The 21,538-nt window shown below is 42.3% G+C and overlaps 1 protein-coding gene and 1 non-coding gene across 3 annotated transcripts in view; both read left to right on the top strand.

Annotated features, from left to right (window-relative positions):
- Positions 1 to 21,538, top strand: part of LOC126266783 (synaptic vesicle glycoprotein 2C-like) — a 329,005-nt gene that overhangs the window by 55,995 nt on the left and 251,472 nt on the right. For both annotated transcript variants that reach the window (XM_049971322.1, XM_049971321.1), the window contains exons 5-6: positions 11,267 to 11,388; positions 17,346 to 17,587. In XM_049971322.1, the coding sequence (XP_049827279.1) occupies positions 11,267 to 11,388; positions 17,346 to 17,587 (364 nt within the window). The remainder of the gene's footprint in view (positions 1 to 11,266; positions 11,389 to 17,345; positions 17,588 to 21,538) is intronic.
- Positions 16,594 to 16,668, top strand: Trnas-aga (transfer RNA serine (anticodon AGA)). Its single transcript has one exon. It is a non-coding gene; the product is annotated as a tRNA-Ser (tRNA).

The raw sequence follows: 21,538 nt of genomic DNA, 5'->3' as shown, positions 1-21,538 counted from the left end.
GCACACCAGCCAGTGTTGTCGGACTACAAACAGAGCGCAGTGCCCTGACGAGTTTCACTGGTCCCGCACAGGAAACATATGTCGAAGGTAACCTTGCGACAGCGTGGCTGCGACGCTTCAATTAGTAATCGAGTTCTCTGTACGCTAGAGAGAGAGATTGAGGGAGAGAGAGAAGCTATGTAACTAAGATAAATTTAAATTTGTCAAAACTTCACATGCTTGCTACATGGAATTGTACACGATCCTTATTTATATATTAAAAAAGGGATATTTTCTGCTTGTCGACCACTGTTACTGTCTCAAAATGAGAGGTTTCGGGTAATGTCACCCATCTTCAAACCATACTTCTTAGTTGCAGAGTAACTTATTGTAATGTAGCCGACTCTACTATGTGTAGAAGGGCAGTGCATTGACGGAGCCATCATTTGTACTCAGGTGATTCATGTGAAAAGGTTTTAGACTTGTTCATGGCCGGACGACGGGAATTTAGTCTTTGAACACGGAATGGTAGTTGGAGATAGACGCATGGAACATTCTAATTCGGATATCGTTAGGGAATTCAATATTCCGAGAGCCGCCGTGTCAAGCCTGTGGCGAGAATACCACATTTCAGGCATTCCTCTCACCACGGAAAAGGCAGGGGCCGACGAGCTTCAGTTAACGACCGCGTACGTAGAGATGTCAGTGCTAACAGACAAGAAACGCTACAATAACCACTTAGATTAATGTGGAACATACGACGAACGTATCCTTTTGGACAATGCCACGAAATTTGGCGTCAATAGCCTGTAGTGGCAGATGACCTGCGCGTGTGTCTTTTCGCAATAGCGCCACGGCCAGACTTGTGGCTGCTCGGATGCGGCCGGGTTTGCATGGAAAGGTGCCGCGCAACGCGCACTGAGCCGCCTGCGGACAGCACTTTGTCATGCGACCAGCCTCCGACCAGCGCGGAGCTGAATGGGGCAGCTGTGGAGGTATTTTACATTATATTATTTGTTTGCTGCTGCGTGTCTGCAGAAGGATCTTTCTGTCATCATGGACTTTGATACGGAGAAATTTATTATAAACATGAGAGAGAGGCCTGCTTTGTGGCACTTGACACCTGAAGAATATGCTGACAAAAATGTGAAAAAGAGAATGTGGGAGAAAATGACTATGATGTTCATGGGCCAGAGAATGTGCAGCACCGCAGGAAAAAAACACGACGTGTAAGTTCTAGTACTTTCATTTTTTTTTCTAACGCAACATGTAGATATAATTCAGACTTTTGAATGTAATTCAACTGCCATGGCAAAGCGCCTTCATGTATGAAGTAATCAGCAAAAACTTTTCTGTAGTACAGACTTGATGCACGTCTACGTATTCGCTGTGGAATATCCTCATGAACTGAGGGATATCCATACAGTGTATCTGAACATTGAACACCAGCACTCTTTCGTACATAGTTGCATAAAACACAACATTCCTTAACAATGTCTATGGCGAAATCAATGTCCACATTCAGGGATCTGCGAATGAACCTCCACTTATTTATCCCGAACGTGGACTCTACTAAACGTCTTGCTCGAGAATGACGATGGTTGGATACTTCTTTTTTGTGTCAAGTCGCAGACCTACGTATGGGCACACAATTCTGTCTTACAGCGAAAATGCGTCATCAGCAACAAATACATAAGGTTTAAATGGCTCTGATCACTATGGGACTTAACGTCTGAGGTCATCAGTCCTCTAGAACTTAGAACCACTTAAACCTCACTAACCTAAGGACATCACACACATCCATTCCCGGGGCAGGATTCGAACCTGCGACCGTAGCAGTCGCGCGGTTCCGGACTGAAACGACTGGAACCGCTCGGCCACAGCGGCCGGCAAATGCATAAGGCACTGGCGTTTCGTTTATGTCCGAAATGTGTTTGTCTTCCGGAATGTCCAAGTTATTTGACAGTATTCGTTTATACAACATTGATTGCTGAAATACCGTTGAGTCAACACATTTACCATACAATCCGACAATTACAGCGAAAATATATAGTTTGCATCACAAATAGCCATTAATACAACAGAGAAATATTTCTTATAGTTAAAGAACATTGATGCACTGTTTGTTGGTTCCACCAGTCGCATATGCTTTCAATCAACGGCGCAGAGACATTTTGGGTAACCGACCGGTGTGGCCGAGCGGTTCTAGGCGCTGCAGTGTGGAACCGCGTGACTGCTACGGTCGCAGATTCGAATCCTGCCTCGGGCATGGATGTGTGTGATGTTCTTAGGTTAGTTAGGTTTAAGTAGTTCTACGTTCTAGGGCACTGATGACCTCAGCAGTTAAGTCCCATAGTGCGCAGAGCCATTTGAACCTTTTTGAACAGTTTGGGAAACTGGCCTTAGATTCAAAATCTTTTGCTGTTGGCAGCCGGCCGTTTTCGGTCGGTTCTGACAAACATTCATCTTTTAATGTAATCCAGATTGATGAACATACTCCGATTGTTGTTACTCCCAAGTCGGAAAGCATCATGCAAATCAACGGCCGAATTTCCAGTTACAAGATATCTGAAAGGGAGAAATTAATAAATTATTTGACACTTTTGCGAGATTAAGGCAACCCTTTTATGAGCAAAATATCTTGAAATATTTTTCTAAGGCAATCTAATAAACAGAATTTTTCTAATCATTTTCTTTAAATTAACGTAAGTTCCATCAGTTCCTACAACATATGGTATGCAGAAACTCATCTAACATACCACTTCTCGTAGCTTCCGTTTATGAAGAATAGACATTATTGGTAGCTGAGATAATATTTCATTTTTACAGGTATGTCATTTTAGAAGAAATGGCGTAACATTAAAGACAGCCGTGAAAAACCTAGATTAACCGGTAAAATTGATTATGCAGCTGCGAGAAAGACTCCATATCTGTATTTTAAACTCCTATCATTTATGAATACTACCAATACACTGTCGCATACGCATAGCAGCGTGTCACTTGAAAATGCTGAGAATGAGGCCACAGCAGAAAGTGAAGTTCCAAGTGGACCATACCAGGCTAGGGTTCTCGATAAGAAAAGGAAAGCAGAAGACGAAATTGGAAAACAATTAATCGATGTTCTGCAAAAATCTGCAGAAGCCAAGCAGCAACTGTACACACAAATGATGACAGATGAGGACTATTTTTTTTTTCTTGTCTTTGGTCAGCGACTTCAAGAAAATACCTCAGCATCTGAAACTGTCTGCGAAACGACGAATCTTAAGTATTACTGAAGAAGCTTACCCGCATCTTAACTGTCCAAACACACCTTCCTACGAACATTACCCAGCGTACATTTTTCACCGTCCACAATCTTCAGTCGTATATATTCCTCACGACACCAGCCTCTGTCTACATCGTTATCTTGTGATGGAACAGGGTATTATCAGGAAACCTATCCCACGCAGTCTACTTCTTCTTCTTCTTCTACTACTACTTCACAAAATAATAATCCACCACAGTCTCCACCAGAAACCACCGACGACGGCAGTATTGATAATCGTGTTACATCACCACTACTTACATGCCTCGGTGAATCATGAAGTTAATTTTACTTACAACATAATGTAACATTAAAAATTTCATTATTAGTAACAATTTTCTTTAATAAAACTTACCTTAATGTCATTAGCAATTTCTCTTCATTTCCTATGCATTGTATCTTTGCTGTGTCTGTACCTCTCATGCAGTCTTCAAGTTTCTTTAACATTTCATCAAAGGTTTTGATAGACATTCTAGTGAAATTGAAAAATTTATCTTCATGTTGACGAAGTCCACAAAAAAAGTAATAAACATTCCGTTTGTAGAACAGTATTGCAACATAGGATGTACCCAGTATCTTTTCTTCTTCCGTTTGGCCTGACAAAGCCAGGGGTACACAGCCGTTGCTATCTCTGTAATCTCCATCGTGCGACTGAGCTGCGGCCAACCGATCGCCAGCCGCACAGGCCAACCGCAGTCCTGGCCGCAGTAGCTGCGGCCACCCCCAGCCTTTGGTCTGGGTACTCCGGTCCAATTGAACCAATCATTGACAAGTAATGGTTACGTTCGGCTACTTGGAGACCATCTGCAGCCATTCATCGACTTCACGTTCCCAAACAACGATGTCGTGTCGCCGGACCAACAACTGTTTGCGATTGGTTTGAAGAATATGCTGGAAAATCAAGATGATGATTTGGCCGCACAGATTGCTCGATATGAATTCTATCGGACATTTATGGGAAATAATCGTGCACAACTTCCTACACCGGAGATACTTACGCACTTAAGGACGGCTATAGGGGCAGCATGGGTCAATACTACTGCAAGGGAGTTCTAGCGACATGTTGAATCCATGCCACGTCGAGTTGCTGCACTGAGGTCTGGCGCGACTTTAGGAGGTATCTCATGAGTTTTTCCGTCTCAGTGTGTATCACAATGAACTGATAGTTCCATTACAAGTTACTCTGTAACTGCGACGTATGATCCGAAGATTGGCGAAAATGTCTAAAGCCACTGATTTGGAAATAAAAAAAAACCATCCATCGATGGACAGAAAAGCAAGCCTGTTTTGTAAAATTTATGTGTGATGGTACGACATGAATGATGATGCAAAGAAATGAAATAAACACCTTTCAGTGTTAAGGTTAGAAACTATGTTTCTTGTGTTTCCCGATTTTGATATTGCCAGCCTTTAACATTTGAAAGTTACTTTACTATCCCATGATAGTATTTTCAATTCTTGTCAAAAGGAATCTCTGATAAGCCTGGGATGGATGTACACTTTACTGAATCTTCAGCTTTTCTTTTCATGCCTGTAGGTCCTGTCAGTCTCTGCACAGAATTAATATAGCTGAACACTTTCTCGTCTGCTGAAATTTTCTTCCATTGTTGCTTGATAAGCGCTCTTTACCCAAGATGTTCGTACTTTATCTTTTTCTCTATCCTTTCCCATTTCTGTCTCTCCACCTGCCTGCCATCCTCCCTTTCCCTCTCTACCTTTTCTTTTGTGAGACCGTACTTGTCAATACACTTTTCCTAAACGTGAGCCTATTCATTTTCTTGCCTCGATAGCTTTCCTTCTTTCTATTCTATAGAGATCCTGTTTAAACATTTTAAATTTATATATACAAAAAATAAACATAGTTCCTGAGAAACAAAGCTGTGAAAGTTATGTCACTAATAAATGCCGCTGAACTAAACGAGTCACATTCAGTCAACTCGAAGAAAATTATGTCTTCTTTGGACCTCCACACAGTTGAAGTGAATCATTTTCCAAGACGTCATGCCCATATATCTTGGCGGTCCGACGCTGACACTCCTGTTAGGGACATTGCAGCACCTGAGATCCCGGTGGACTCATCTCTCACTATCTGAGTACAATTGTCAAGTTTTGCTGACACCTGAAACGAAATAAATGCCTCTCAGTATTCGAACATATACAAACATTAAACAAGTTTATGATCATTAAAACGGAGGCGGTTTATTCAAAAAATGGTTCAAATAACTCTGAGCACTATGGGACTTAACATCGGAGGTCATCAGTCCCCTAGAACCTAAAGCTACTTAAAGCTAATGAACCTAAGGGCATGACACACATCCATGCCCGAGGCAGAATTCGAACCTGCGACCGTAGCGGTCGCGCGGTTTCAGACTGAAGCACCTAGAACCGCTCGGACACACCGGCCAGCGCGCGCTGTTCATTCATTTATACAAAAAGGCAGGGGTACTGTGTAAGCATACAAGTACCTAAGACAAGAGCATCTTTCCCTCCGTGAAATCAGACTTCTGAAAATTTACTCTTGAGCCCTTCAAACGCCGTTATATTCCCACCAAACCGGTAAATTTTATTGAACCACTTGGCTGTAAATCACAATGTGATTGCAGGAAACTGAATAGCCACAACTGACACATTTACGTCATTTCGGGTGCCCCTGTCCCATCTGGACCGTAGTCCAAATGAAAGAGTATTTATTTGTGTCCCAGTCATTGTCATTTCTTAAACAACTCCTGCTTTAATAGGCCAGTACTGAAGCTAATACGGTCCTCAAACAATCACTATCGCCTTCTTCAGTCTACTGTCGTCAAGCTCCGTGCTCTGTTGTCGATGTTGGTTGTTCTGTAAATCCATTTTGAAAAGAATGTCGACGTTCTATAGATATACATCCAAATGCCGATGCTATAGCGCCATTCACTGTTAACGGCGGCGCCCGCAGCTCGTGGTCGTGCGGTAGCGTCCTTGCTTCCCACGCCCGGGTTCCCGGGTTCGATTCCCGGCGGGGTCGGGGATTTTCTCTGCCTCGTGATGGCTGGGTGTTGTGTGATGTCCTTAGGTTAGTTAGGTTTAAGTAGTTCTAAGCTCTAGGGGACTGATGACCATAGATGTTAAGTCCCATAGTGCTCAGAACCATTTGTGAACGGCGGAGAACATTAGCAGTGAATTACAGGCTGCCTTACAACCAGAATATCCACGTCTTTTTATCTGGGACATGTCTTGTTATCTGGGAGATGCAGTTTTCTACCAACACTTTTCATAATTCAACTGCGATGAAAGTCCCCTGTTAGTGCCACCATGCACTTCAGAGCACTGAATCGCTATCCCCAGCGATCAGTGACCATGTGTCGAAAGAGTTTATACATGTAACATTTATAATTCTGAAAAGCTGTCAGAAAGCTATATTCATACGCACGTAAACCGATGTTATTAGCCTTCGTAGCAGATGCCACTACTTCACAGTCAATTCGGTGTTAACCAATTTAAAACGCGGTACTAGTACAAGTTTCAGTCACCGGAGATTAACCGGCGAAGGGAATTTCGTCGACAGGGGGTTCTTGTGTACGGATGATGTTTACCAAACTCTTCCGCAGTGTTATAAGCTAAACCTCGAACTACACTCTGGTGGATAAAACCATGGGATACCTTCTCATATCGTGTTGGACGTCCTTTTTCTCGGCGTAGTGCAGCAACTCGACTTGGCATGGACTCAACAAGTTGTTGGAAGCCCACTGGATAAATATTGAGCCTAGCTGCCTTTTTAGCCGTACGTAACTGCGGAAATTTGCTGGTGCAGGATTGTGTGCACGAGCAGACCTCTCAAATATGTCGGTCGATCTGGGTGGCCAAATCATTCGCTCGAATTGTCCAGGATGGTGTTCAAACCAATCGAGAACAATTGTGGCTCGGTGACATGGCACACTTTCATTCATAAAAATTCCATCGTTGTTAGGAAACATGAAGTCCATGATCGGTCGTAAATGGTCACCAAGTAGCCGAACATAAACATTTCTAGTCAAGATCAGTTCAGATGGACCACAGCATCCATTTAATTCCATGTAAACACAGCCCACACCATTATGGAGCCACACCAGCTTGTAGAGTGCCTTGTTGTCAACTTGGGTCCCTAGGTTCGTGGGGTCTGTGCCACATTAGAAACTTACTAGTAGCTCTTACCGATTGGAATTGGCACTCGTCTGACAAAGTCATGGTTTTCCAGTCGTCTAGGGTCCAAACGATATCGTCACGAGCCCAGGAGAGGCGATGCAGGCGATGTCGTGCTGTTAAAGAAGTCACACGCCTCGATCGTCTGCTCCCGTAGTCCATTAACGGAGAACGCATACGTTTCTATGGTTATTTATGCGCAAACGCCACCACTAACAATCGTTGAGTGAAAGCCTCTGGTTCGTGCGTTCTTTGTAATAAAAGGAATTGCCTAAAATGTGGTATTCTCGGCACCCTCTTAACAATTTGGATTGTGGAATATTGAATTCCCTAACAATTTCGGAAATACAATGTCCCGTGCATTTAGTTCCAAGTATCGTTCCCCGTTCAAGAGTAGATTACCTTTGGCGACCTTTTCACGGGAATCACCTGAGAACAAATGACAACTGTGCAAATGAACTGCAGTTTTGTACCGCCATGTGCATATGTGCACATCGCTATCTTATGGCTTTTGTCGCCTCAGTGAATACTGTCTCAAGGCATGGATCTACTTGATGATGAACTATCGTATTTCTTGTATGATGATAGGCCGACTTATCCTTTTTAGAAACTCGAGACAACTACCTAATGGTCACTAATGAGAATGGAATTTATTCTCGGTTCAACAGATACGTACTGCACTTTCTGAGTTTAAGTATCTCACAACATTCTTCAAATTCTTATGTAGCGAACCTGGACTGCAATCCTTAAACTTCAGCTCCTGATCTGTTCAGACAGATACCTGAGGCTTCTTGCTTAGCCTGTAGCTAAGTGATTATTCCTGACGTATTCCGTCAGCAATTCCAGTCCAGCGAGGAAAGCAGGAAAGTTCCAAACGAGTTTCGATAGCAGGAGAGGGGCACTGAATTGTTAAGGCGAGTTGTGAGTCGTGGTAGAAATGCTCCGTCTCTACTTGAAGCATAACACGTCTCGGCGCGAACTCTGCTAATTCCTGGAGACAATAACGAACTTCTAAAAATAGCTGTGGCACAAAAGTTTGACGAAAATATGGCAAACTCTTTAATGCTCTGTGGTGTGGACATCGCAAGAACGAGGAGCCACTATATGAAGAACTAGCAGAAAACATAAATTAATCGGATTTGGCTATTGGGAAAACGCATGTCTCAGACAATGACTTTCGGGAACCGTACCAATTTCGCGGATTTCCACCTTAGTACTGGATCATCAAGGATGGGAACTTAATTAGTTCTTCTTATGATGATAGCAGAGAGTTGTTTACTTGATAACTTACATACTGGCTGAAGTAGAGTAATGTAAAACAGAGGAAATGTATTTGCGCAGTGTTTGTATCGAAACTTATCCGCTCTTGTTCACCCTATCTGGCCTCTTGCGATTGCTTCTTGTACCTACACATGAAGAAACGCCTCGAAAATTAAAAAAAAAAAATTCTGCTGAACTTAGGTCATGATCGAGACGAGGGGCGTAATTTAAAGAGCCTGACAACTCTTATTTTTAGCAGTGGTTTAAAGAGTTTGAGGTTTTTGATTGTGTCCCCATTCCTAACTCGAGTTAGGTACTTGCAAAATAATGACTTGCTTGTAAAATTTGTAAAGAAATATTGAAGTTGGGAATATTTCAGATTCACGTTAACTGACTGTAAGTAAACTGCCAATAACATCATGTGCCTGTTGAGAACATATTATTTATTAGGCATAGGCAGTACCTAGCTGTGCAGCAGGATCCCTCACCAATTTCGACATTAAGACACAAACCTTCATGCTGTATGCACGTACTTAAAGCTCTAGAGAACGAGAATGTCAAATTTCAGGACGATTGCTTACTCTGTGGTGAAGTTTACGCTGATGTGGAGCATCGTGATTCAATCTAATTGCCAGATCAGTAAAATTTTAAAACATTTCTCGTGGAGAAAGACAGCGGTCTGGGCGAATATAGTTTAAAAATGGATTCAAAACGCTCTTGACCCCAATAAAATAATTTATTTCTTTGAAATGGTCATCGGTGACGATCTTCATACCATTTATACCGTGACGGTAGGCGGTGGCTATGAACGAAGCAGGCGTTGTGACTTCACGACCGTTACCGGAATTTCGCCGGCAACGGGTGTTCGTATACAATTAGTGGTTACCGAGCTGTTCCGCAGATGTTTTGTGTGGTTATATCACACAGAAAATGTTCCTGTCATTTGTTATCCAACTGTCAGTTTACACGTCGGCCACGACATCTTTTTCACCGTAATTACAGTAGCAAATACGAAATTACGCAAACCATTAAACTTAAAACTGAAAAATAAATCATTCTCAAATGTCCTGGGATTCCCGGGATCAATATGTTGCAAATATCGATATCGATAACAGGCAAAATTTGTCGAGATTTTCAGTTACCGGCATGGATGAACTTTCTGTATACGTAATTAAGTTTGATGGAACCCTCAGACCGCGAGTCCTACTAGCGCTTAACCAATTTTTGTTTTAGAATCGCGTGGCAAACCGAGGCACACGGCGCCAGTACCAACCTGCATTAGCAACGACTTCTGTTTTCTCACGTGGGTACTTATTGAACCTTTCATCGGCAAAGATCAGTCCACAGTTCGGCCCTCTTGGCACATTCAGGTACAACGAAAGCCCAAAATACCTGGGAGTCACTCTGAACAGAACTTTGACAGACAAAAAACGTTTCCAACTTGGCCAAGAAGATAAATACACGAGTGAGCCTTGTGAGAAAGCTGGCAGGCAGTACATGGGGAGCAACCACATCAGTCCTCCGAGGAACATCCCTTGCACAGGTACACTCTCCAGCAGAATACTGTGCACCAGTTTGGCTCCGAAGCACCCACGTAGCGAAAGTAGGCGTCCAACTGAACTGAGTTATGAGAGTAATTAGTGGTACAGTCCGGTCTACACCTACTTGCTGGCTACCAGTGCTTTCAAACATTTGTCCACCAGACCTCCGTCGAAAGGCTGCTCTTTATAACCTCTGTCAGCAAGTTTCTGAAAACAACTCGATCCCTCTCCATGACGATTTGCTATCACTGCCCAGGAAACGCCTCAAATCTAGAAGATCAGCATATGAAATGGGAGTCCAAATGCTATCCACAAGATTCAACCAGGACGCAGAGTGGAAACGTGAGTGGCAAGCTACAAGAACCCGAAACTACGAACTTGTAGACAATCCAACAGTTCCAGTCCCAGGCTTCCACCAACCAAGGGAGGTGCGTGTGCAGTTAAACAGGTATCGGACCGAAGAGGGTAGGTGCAAATACAACGTGCACAAGTTGGGCTTTTCAAGTGACAGTTGGTGTGACTGTCGTGACACCCAAACAATGAGCCGCATCGTGAATGACTGTCAAATCAGATGCTTCATTGAGAAGCTCCATCAAAGCGTCCCACGAGGCACTCCGCTGGATCGAGTTCATCAACATCCGAGTGTATTCTGAGCCGTTTTAAAACTTGTGTACTATATGTAATTTAACATGTTCATTTTTATATATATTTCTTTGTTTTGCTAAATGTGTATTACTGTAATTGATGCATACGATAATAATAAAAACTTATTGAACCTCTCCCGTATTTGATTTTATCTCAGCGTTTGAGAGACTTCACTGAACATCTCCATATCGTATTCATTGTAAACATTTTCTTAAATGTTCATTTCTACTGCTGACACAAATAAGAATGATTTAAGACTGCAATACTTCTTGGGATTCATGAATACCGCTACCTCAAGGACATGAAGTTAATTTTGTGATTTACATGCATTTTCGGTAATTTGTAAGAACCATTTGATCGGTATTCTATGTTTTGGCTGCAGGGTGTGCGGCCCGTACGCCATGCTGATGTCGTTCTTGGCGGAGTTCCACAGCACCAAGTACCGCTCGCGCTGTATAATGTTCACCGGGATCGGAGTCGCCACCGCCAACTACCTCATCCCCTGTGAGTGGACGCTCCTTGACTACTGGAATCTTTAGCCAGTAACAGATATCTCTCAACTAATCAAAACCTAGTTTTGTATAAGCATACAGGGTGAACTAGAACTCGTAAAATGTAACAAAACTTGTTCGCCTCGAAAGGAACATCCAGTGACAATTAACTCGACTCCCCTGTCCCACTCGCAGGGGCGGAAGGGGGTGAACTTTGAAATCTTAAATACGAACCCCCAAATTTTATTTCGGATTCGTATTCCTCGGAAAAAAACTTATATAACTTTCGTATTTAAAATTTATTTCGTTGGGTGATAGATGGCGCCGTAATCCATAAAAATGAAAATGAGTTAAAACCCGTGGAACCATGGTAATGTAACAGTTATTCTAAAATATTTAATGAGAAACCGGTTTTATAGCAGAAAAAGACGTTCATTCTCAGAACATAATGCATTACTTGTGCACATTATTGATATAATTTCTTTCGCAGATGATCGACGCCTTAATCTATAGGGATTCTCCACTGGCCAATAACGAGTATTACGCCGATGTAGACCACAATTCGTAGAAGTTGGTTCATCAGGCAAAAGTATCTGTGAAATATATTCATCATAGGCCGCTAGTTGTTGCTGTATGCAACTGTGATAGTCCAAGAGATTTCCAAAGTCGTCCCCATGTAGTTCTCAATGGAATAATAAGTAATGTGGATGGAATTTGTGTTCATGCAGTATGCGCAGAACACTTCTTTGCGAGATGCTGATTACTAATGTACTTTTTGCTATAAAAAACCGGTTTCTCATTAAACATTTTTGAATAACTGCCTTTTTAACTTCCTGGGATCTAATCTGGTGTGTATTTCTTGAAATATTAATTATCAACGGTTTGTAACCCATTTTTATACTTGTCGATTACATCGCCATGTATACAGTCCTGTGGATAGGGCAGCGGAATCGAGTTTCGTGTCACTGGATGTGTCCCTTCGAGACGAACAACTTTTATTACAACCAATTTTGAATACTGTTGGTTCCTTTCCAGATTTTTCAAAAACAGTTTTAAATTCCTCATCTTGTTTATGTAAGGTATCAAAGTATCACAGGTGAAGTATTTTTATTATAGATAATAGAAATGCTTTTTCTGCAGTTTTTGTGCGAAGACTGGTTCGATGCGGCACTTACCTCTAGTCTGTCCTCAAGCCACTTTATAACTACCGTAGTCTACATACAACTGAACCTAATTACTATAGTCAAGCCACAGTCTGCCTTTATGACTTTTACACCGCTCCGCTCCAGTCCACTCCACTACGCTACTCTTACTTTCGTTTATTTTCATATTATAGCTCCTTTTTAAGAGCATCTCTTCCATTCACCTCTCTGAAGTCTTTTCTCGTCTCTGAATACATTACAGTGGCATCTGTAAACATTAAACTTTTCTTTCTTCTCACTGTACTTTAATTCTTTTTCTCCTGCCTTTCACAGATTAGAACTGTCGATTTTTCTGGTTGGAGTTCCATTCTGTAACTGGCTGTCCAACGTCCTTCTTTCGTATATATTTGTATGGTAAGGTAATGTTTGGAATCTTTGTTTTTTTCCATATTTCGACATGTTCCTTCCAATTTTGTTTCTGTCCTTCACTTTTGTGTTTTTTTGCAAAAATATTCATCTCCTGCCTAATACACTATGTGATCAAAAATATCCGGACACCTGGCTGAAAATGATTTACAAGTTCATGGCGTCCTCCATCGGTAATGCTGGAATTCAATATCGTGTTGGCCCAACCTTAGCCTTGATGACAGCTTCCACTCTCGCAGGCATACGTTCTATCAAATGTTGGAAGGTTTCTTGGGGAATGGCAGCCCATTCTTTTCGGAGTGCTGCACTGAGCAGAGGTATCGACGTCGGTCATTGAGGCCTGGCACGAGGTCGGCGTTCCAAAACATACCAAAGTTGTTCTATAGGATTCAGGTCAGGACTCTGTGTAGACCAGTCCATTACAGGGATGTTACGTCGAGTAACCACTCCGCCACAGATCGTGCATTATTATGTTATGCATTATGTTAAAAGATGCAACCTCCACCTCCGAATTGCTCTTCAACAGTGGGAAGCAAGAAGGTTCTTAAAACACCAATGTAGGCCTGTGCTATGATAGTTCCACGGAAAACAACAAGGGGTGCAAATTCCCTCCATGAAAAACACGACCACATCATAACACCATCGCCTCCGAATTTTACTGTTGGCACTACCCACGCTGACATATGACGTTCACCGGGTATACTCCATACCTACACCCTGCCATTAGACCGCCACATTGAGTACGGTGATTCGTCACTCCACACAACATTTTTCCACTGTTCAGTCGTCAAATGTTTACGCTCCTTACATCAAGCGAGGTGTCATTTGGCATTTACCGGCGTCATGTGTGGCTTATGAACAGCCGCTCTACCATGAAAACCAAGTTTTCTCACCTTCCATCTAACTGTCATAGTACTGCAGTGGATCCTGATGCAGTTTGGAATTTCTGTGTGGTGGTCTGGATAGATGTCTGCCTATTATTACACATTACGACCCTCTTCAATTGTCGACGGGCTCTGTCAGACAACAGACGAGGTCTACCTGTACGCTTTTGTACTGTATGAGTCCCTTCACGTTTCCACTTCACTATCACATCGGAAACAGTGAACCTAGGGATGTTTAGGAGTGTGGAAATTTCGCGTACAGACATATGACACAAGTGACACCCAGTCACATTACTCATTTCGAAGTCCGTGAGTTCGGCGGAGCGCGCCATTCTGCTCTCACGATGTCTAATGACTACTGAGATGGAGTACCTGGCAGTAGGTGGCAGCACAATGCACCTAATATGAAAAACATATGTTTTGGGGGGTGTCCGGATACTTTTGATCACATAGTGCATTTTCATTATGAATTCTGTCTAGCTTAGTGCAACCTCTGCATGATCGGAAGAATTTCATTTCAACAGGCGAACAAGGCTAGACTCTTTTTATTTCCTTTACAACGTAGGATACACTGCAACATAGTAGAACAGGCAGAATCACCACCGTACATAATTTAATGTTTGTCTCTCTTCGTGTTCCTTTAATGTTCTGCTTGTAGCGTCACATATGTCCTGATATTTCCGTAATGTAATACCAACATCCTCACCTCCCTTAAAAGTGATATAGCTCCGTAGATGACTGGAGCGGTGAACTTTTTTCAGAACATAATGTATCTTCAGTTAGAATTTTGTTTCCTACTAGACGTTCTCCATGGAACACCATTGTATTCCTTTATTTCTTGTTATTCTAAAATTATACTCACAATTAAATTTAAAAGCTGGATGGATTTTTGTAGTTCGTCTTCAGAATTTGCAATTAATACTGTGCCATCAAGATATAACAGTCTGTTAATGTGCAGTGTATTTCTCAATCTTTTGACGATTTCAAATCTGAATAATGCGCCCTAGAAATAAGCCGTCTATTACTAGTGTGTAATTTCAAGTTTCATTCCATATAGGGCTACAGGTCAGTAATCATGTCATACTGGTCAAAGTAACATATTGCGTTCGTGGTGAAGCGCTATTTTCGTTACGACGAATATGTCGTGCTTGTGCAACGTGCCTTTCGTAAGCACCTAGAGATACAGAAGCGATATCTAGTACCTGCTCGTGGAACAATATTGAAATGAGATACAAACTTATGCCCAATTGCCAGTACATCGAATCGAAAGTCAACCGCCCCTCGGAAACCCATCCGATCCCCGAGAAAAGATCTCACTCGCCTTATTTAACTGTGCTAGTCTTTCGCCTATGGGTTTATTTGAAGGTGAGGATTTACTCAGACCGGCCGAGAAGCTTGCAACAGTTAAAAGATCGGCTCCACAATGAAATGTCCGTAATTCCTCCAGCATTTACGAAAGATGAATTCAAAAACTGGATGAAGCACTTAGAGCTTGTAACCGCGAATGATTTTCATTTGTTCGGTGTAGTATTTCATGAGTGAACTTGAATAAATATTGTACCTTGTGTGAAATGTCCTACTTTGTTTCGCGATTAGTTTGCCTGTCACCCAAATTTGAAATCGTCAAAACATTGTGAAACACTAGGTAATAATTTTTTTTGTTTTTTGTACGAATATCTTCTGGCTCTCTTTCTTTCAATTTTCAGATTCCATCTACATAAATATTAAATAAAGTAGCTTATGGCGTATACCCTTGCCCCACGCCTTGCTTTATTAAAATATTTCCCGTATGTCATTGCGGATGTCAAGCGTAAATGTTCCATTTTGCAAAATTTTGAAGCATTTAATCAACTGACTTGAGGATCCACGTTTTTTCATAATTTTTCACAGGCTTTCTCTATCCACCCTGGCAAATGCTTTTTTTAAATTTTAGAAAGCCGTGTAGGTTGGTATTTTTATTCCTTTCCGAAATTTCTTCTTTGTTTTCTTTATTTATGGCTCAATGTGCAATTAATAACTAAAATACGATATCACTTCCTTTTCATTCTCTCTCTAACTGGAATGAGATTTTCACTCTGCAGCGGAGAGTGCGCTGATATGAAACTTCCTGACAGATTAAAACTGTATGCCGGATCGAAACTCGAACTCGGGGCCTTTGCCTTTCGCGGGCAAGTGCTCTATCAACTGAGCTACCCAAGCATGAATCACGACCCGTCCTCACAGCTTCAATTCTGCCAGTACCTCGTCTCCTATCTTCCAAACTTCACAGGAGCTCTTCTGCAAAACCTTGCAGAAATGGCACTCCTGGAAGAAAGGATAATGCGAAGACATGGCTTAGCCACAGCCTAGAGGATGTATCCAGACTGAGATTTTCACTCTGCAGTGGAGTGTGCACTGATATGAAGTTTCGGGGTAGGAGATAAGGTACTGGCACAAGTAAAGCTGTGAGGACGGGTCGTGAGTCGTGCTTGGGTAGCTCAGTTGGTAGAGCACTTGCCCGCGAAAGGCAAAGGTCCCGTGTTCGAGTCTCGGTCCGGCACAGAGTTTTAATCTTCCAGGAAGTTTCATATCAGCGCACCCTCCGCTGTAGAGTGAAAATTTCATTCTAAAAACATCCCCCAGGCTGTGGCTAAGCCATGTCTCCGCAATATCCTTTCTTTCAGGTGTGCTAGTTCGGCATGGTTCGCAGGAGAGCTTCTGTAAAGTTTGGGGGGTATGAGACGAGGTACTGCCAGAAGTAATGCTGTGAGGATGGGGCGTGAGTCGTGCTTGGGTAGCTCAGTTGGTAGAGCACTTGCCCGAGAAAGGCAAAGGTCCCGAGTTCGAGTCTCGGTCCGGCACACAGTTTTAATCTGCCAGGAAGTTTCAACTTTCGCTAGCTTCAACATATCAAACCGTGTTTGGAGCTATCATTGCCGAAAGATATCTTTCCAAATCTAGAATATCGGCCGGCCGCTGTGGCCGTGCGGTTGTAGGCGTATCAGTGTGGAACCGCGTGACCGCTGCGGTCGCAGGTTAGAATAGTGCCTCGGGCATGGATGTGTGTGATGTCCTTAGGTTAGTTAGGTTTAAGTATTTCTAAGTTCTAGGGAACTGATGACCACAGATGTTAAGTCCCATAGTGCTCAGAGCCAATCTAGAATAGCAGTAAACGTCAGCTTCTACCAATCATTCTATGCTTGTACATTTACTTTGGGGTGTTACGATTTTGTAACCACGTTCATCACTTAGTCTTTCTTATCCATTTCCAGCAACGCCACCGACCCTTTAAACATTCCGACAGAATCTACAGGTACAGAATCAGTAATGAATGTCAATTTGCTATACTTCAACCTTCCCTTTCCCTACCGATGTTTTCCTAAATCGCTTGTGGCTAATGGCAAGAGGAATCCGTGTAAAAGGCAAGGACTAATTTCATTCTCCATTCTTCCTCAATCCGAGAGTGTTCCCCGTCTTTGATGACATCGTCGTAATTATCTAAATGTCTAAATGTTTGAAGTGCCGGTCTATCTTCTCAGCGTTCGCGCTGGCTCTGCTGACGCAGACGTGGGAGTTGGAGGTGGGCAGCGGCCTGGTGCTCAAGCCGTGGAACGTGTTCATCATGGCGTGCTCGCTGCCTGCGTTGCTAGCTGGCGGCCTCATGTCCTTCTTCCCGGAGACGCCCAAGTTCCTCATGTCCAAGGGCCGCAACGGGGAGGCGCTCACCGTCTTCCGCAAGATCTACGCCCTCAACACCGGCCGCAGCCCGGACTCATACCCGGTGAGTCGTACAACCACACCTCTCTGTACTACCTGGGTGGGACACTATGGACTAGCGGATGTGTACTCCCAGACTCCTGGCGTCTGCATAGTCCACCATATCGTAGAGAGGCAGAAAGCTGAAAATTTTCTGTTGTATGCATGACATGTGTGCCACTTAATCATGAACACTGATACCCTAAAACTAAGCTGTACTGAATGATCTTCACCAGTTATTGTATAGTATGGGAATTGTAGTATAGTAATTGTAGTACAGTACAGTAATTTAAATGAGAGGTCCATGCTACCTGGAATCATATAGACACTACAATAGTAGAACAGACTTGACCGTGTTTTAAACATAAAAGTTGCGCAACAGATTCATCTGTCTTTCTGATCTGTGATAACTGCATCAACAAGCTATAGCAGTAGTAGTAGTAGCTTTATTCATCCATAGATCTCTTTTTACAAGGATATAGGACATGGCAAAGTATTTACAAATTTAGATCAATTTGAAATAAGATAATTCGTACACAAACATATTTACAGACTACTAGTTAGAGACAATCATTAGATTTACTCCTGGTATACAATACTTTTTTACAAATAAATTATTAAATAATGTAATGCCACATTGTTCACTCATATCTCACTATCAGTCACTGCACATACTATACACACATTGTTTCATAACACTTCAATCACTACACACACTACAGCTGGCCGAAGTGACCGAGCAGTTCAGTCTGGAACCGCGCTACCGCTACGGTCACAAGTTCGAATCCTGCCTCGGGCATGGATGTGTGTGATGTCCGTAGGTTAGTTGGGTTTAAGTAGTTCTAAGTTCTAGGGTACTGATGACCTCAGGTGTTAAGTCCCATAGTGCTCAGAACCATTTGAACCATTTTTGAACACACACACACACACACACACACACACACACACTGGTGATCTCTGGACCTTTTTCTTTACCGCAACTTCCCATTTGCTATACTGAAAAACTGAGTCAGCATCCCTCCATAATGACTGAGATGTTGAGCTTAGAAAGAGGAAGAGGTGTCAGTATTCTGCCATGCTTCGTTTGGGGGTAAATATTTCTAGAAAGGCAAGAAAATAAGGTAAAAACAAAGTGAAGGTACTATGTGGAATGTTTGATATTTTATAATCATTATCATTATTATTTATTTTTATAACATTTTTTTATCAAACCTGTACTCCGTTTTAGCTAAGTAATCCTTCAATGTATAAAATGTATTCCAGAACAGGTACTTTTCAGCTGCCTTTTACAATAAGTGTATTTTTTCAATTTCTTTCATCTCTTTTGGTAATTTATTGTACAGTTTTATTCCCTTGTAGGAAATGTTGGTTTGAGTTTTATGTTTATATTTTCTTGGTAAATGTAAGTTGAGTCTATCTCTTGTTGCATGGTCATGCACGGAGCTGTAATTACCAATGATATTTTTGGCGTGTACAACTGACTGGTAAATGTATTCACATGGAGCAGTTAAAATCCCCAGTGTTCTGAACAGATTTTACAATGAGCTCGACTAGTATTTTTGCTTATTATTCTTATGGCTCTTTTCTGCAATTTGAAAAATGTTTTCATATTTTGTGCCTTTGTTCCCCAAAAAAGAATGTCATTGCTAAGAATTGAGTGTACGTACGAATAATATGTAACTAAAAGACACTGCCTGTTGCACACTGATGATAGGATTCTAAGGGTATAACATTCTGATGAAATTCTGTTTGCAAGTATGTTTTTATGTTCACATCATTTCAACTGAGAATCAATATTCATTCCTAGAAATTTTGCATTTGTTACACAGTCTATAGAGGTGCCATCTACATTTAATTTAACATTGTCATTTTTTCTTTGCAAACTGAAATTCATGGCATTAGTTTTATTTATAATCTGTAAGCTGAAATGAGTAAATGTAACTATCAAAAATATACTCATATTCAGAAAAAAACAGAATACCTTGAACGACTGGAGGTAGGACGTTCATTTCATAGGTCACGCACAGTAGAATGTTATGCAGAAATGATTAGCATTTGAAGGGTTCGAGGTCAACATCGACATCGCGGCGCAACACCACCTACAGGTAAAATGTGCCTGTAGATCTCATTGTCGCTATTAACCGAAGGTAATGGATCAATGTGGCATGAGCAGACGTGCAGGATGCCTCGTAGGCATATGCGTGAACCGTACCGTCAGATCAGTGAGTTAGAAAGAGGGCACATTATTGGCATGAGAGAATGTGATGCATCCAACCGGAAAATTGCTGCTCGTGTGGGACGAAGTGTTACGGCAGTGCAACGGATGTGTGCAGAATGATTCACTGAAGGCCGCAGAACACTGCGAGATGGGTCAAATCGCACCACCTAGACCATTCCCCGAGAAAATCGACACCTCATCCGAAGGCCGTTGCAGGACAAAACTGCGTCCTCCTCGTCTCTGGCGCAACATTGGAAGAGTGTAACAGTCCGCACACCATCTGGGGTGACAGTCTGTCGCCGTTTATTATGGCATGGATTACGTGCACTTCATCTACTCCTCTGCCTATCTTTGACGAATGTGCAGAAACATGCAAGAAGACAGTGGTGTCTGGAACGACGGCACTACGGACAGGAATGGCATCGTATAGTGTTTTCAATGGATCCAGGTTCTGGTTGTTTGAAAATGATGGCCGTAGTTTGGTTCGATCCAGACAAAGGGAGAGGCATCACAGTGACTGCATTCGCACAAGAGATACAGCGCCAACTGAAGGCATTATGGTGCAGGGTGCCATTGGGTACAACCAAAAATTACAGTTGGTCCATGTCCAAGGCACTGTTACCAGTGTGAGCTATGTGAATGACATCCTGAGATCCGCAGCCGTACGTTTTCTGCACAACACCCCAGACGCCATTTTTCAGCAAAACAATGGACAATGGACAAACTTGCTGAATGAATAGGTGCCTTAATGAATAGGTGCCTTCTGGGTGTCACAGGATGTCAGCCTTTTTCCCTGGCCCGTCAGACCGCCAGGCTTATCGCCAATTGAACATGTGTATGATATGGTGAAACGATAGGTGTAGTGCTATGACCCAATGCCAACCACCACAGATGAACTTCGGAGTCAGGTGATTGCAGCATGGATGGCTATACCACAGGACTCACTCGCTCCTTATTCACGTCGATGCCATCACTCGTGGAACAAGTTATCAGGGCCCATGGCGGACCCTGTGCCTGGTAGGCAACAGGACACACGCTGAACTGAAGTGATTGAAATTCTAATCATTTCTGCACAACATTCCAACTTAGCATACATGGTCTATGAACATAAAAGTAATATTTCTAGTCGTTCAAAGTGCTCTGCTTGAGTGTGTGATTTTAAATCATAGAAAGATGTCAAGGTAGGCACTTAGGTTGCACTGGAAATTTAGGAAGGTGGTGGTTGTAGTCAAGATCACGTGGTAAAACTAGTGCTTCTCTTTTAGAAAGTTTTCCAATTAACGTCATGGATATACTTGGAACCTCAACTAACCTGAATGTGTCAAAAATACTAGGGCTGATGCTCTTTTCTTTTGAGTCATTTTTCATCAATCATGTCACTGGATTCACGCGTCCCGCCACAAATTCCTTTAATGTTCCAACATCTTTAACCAGCCCTTGTATCCTACGTCCTTCACCGCTGTCTTCCCATAGAGTTATTAACGGTACAACGCCCTTTTTTACCATGGGGGTTACTTTCCGATGTCTTAACAAACGTCGTACCATCCTCTACCTCTTTCTTGTCAGTATATTCCGTTATTTACGTTTTCTGCTGAAACCCCCTCATTCAATATGAGTCCACCTAATTTTAAACATCCTTTTATAGGGCCTCATAGAAAACTATTCTTTTCTTTTCCGATTGTACTACAGCCCATGATTCGCTAGCATAAATGCTGTACTCCAAACACACTTTCTCATAAATTTCTTCCTCAATTTATG

The sequence above is a fragment of the Schistocerca gregaria genome, chromosome 4 (assembly GCF_023897955.1).
Source record: "Schistocerca gregaria isolate iqSchGreg1 chromosome 4, iqSchGreg1.2, whole genome shotgun sequence".
Lineage (NCBI taxonomy): Eukaryota > Metazoa > Arthropoda > Insecta > Orthoptera > Acrididae > Schistocerca > Schistocerca gregaria.
The sequence above is the reverse complement of the archived record's forward strand: the minus strand, read 5'-3'. Positions and strand labels throughout refer to the sequence as shown.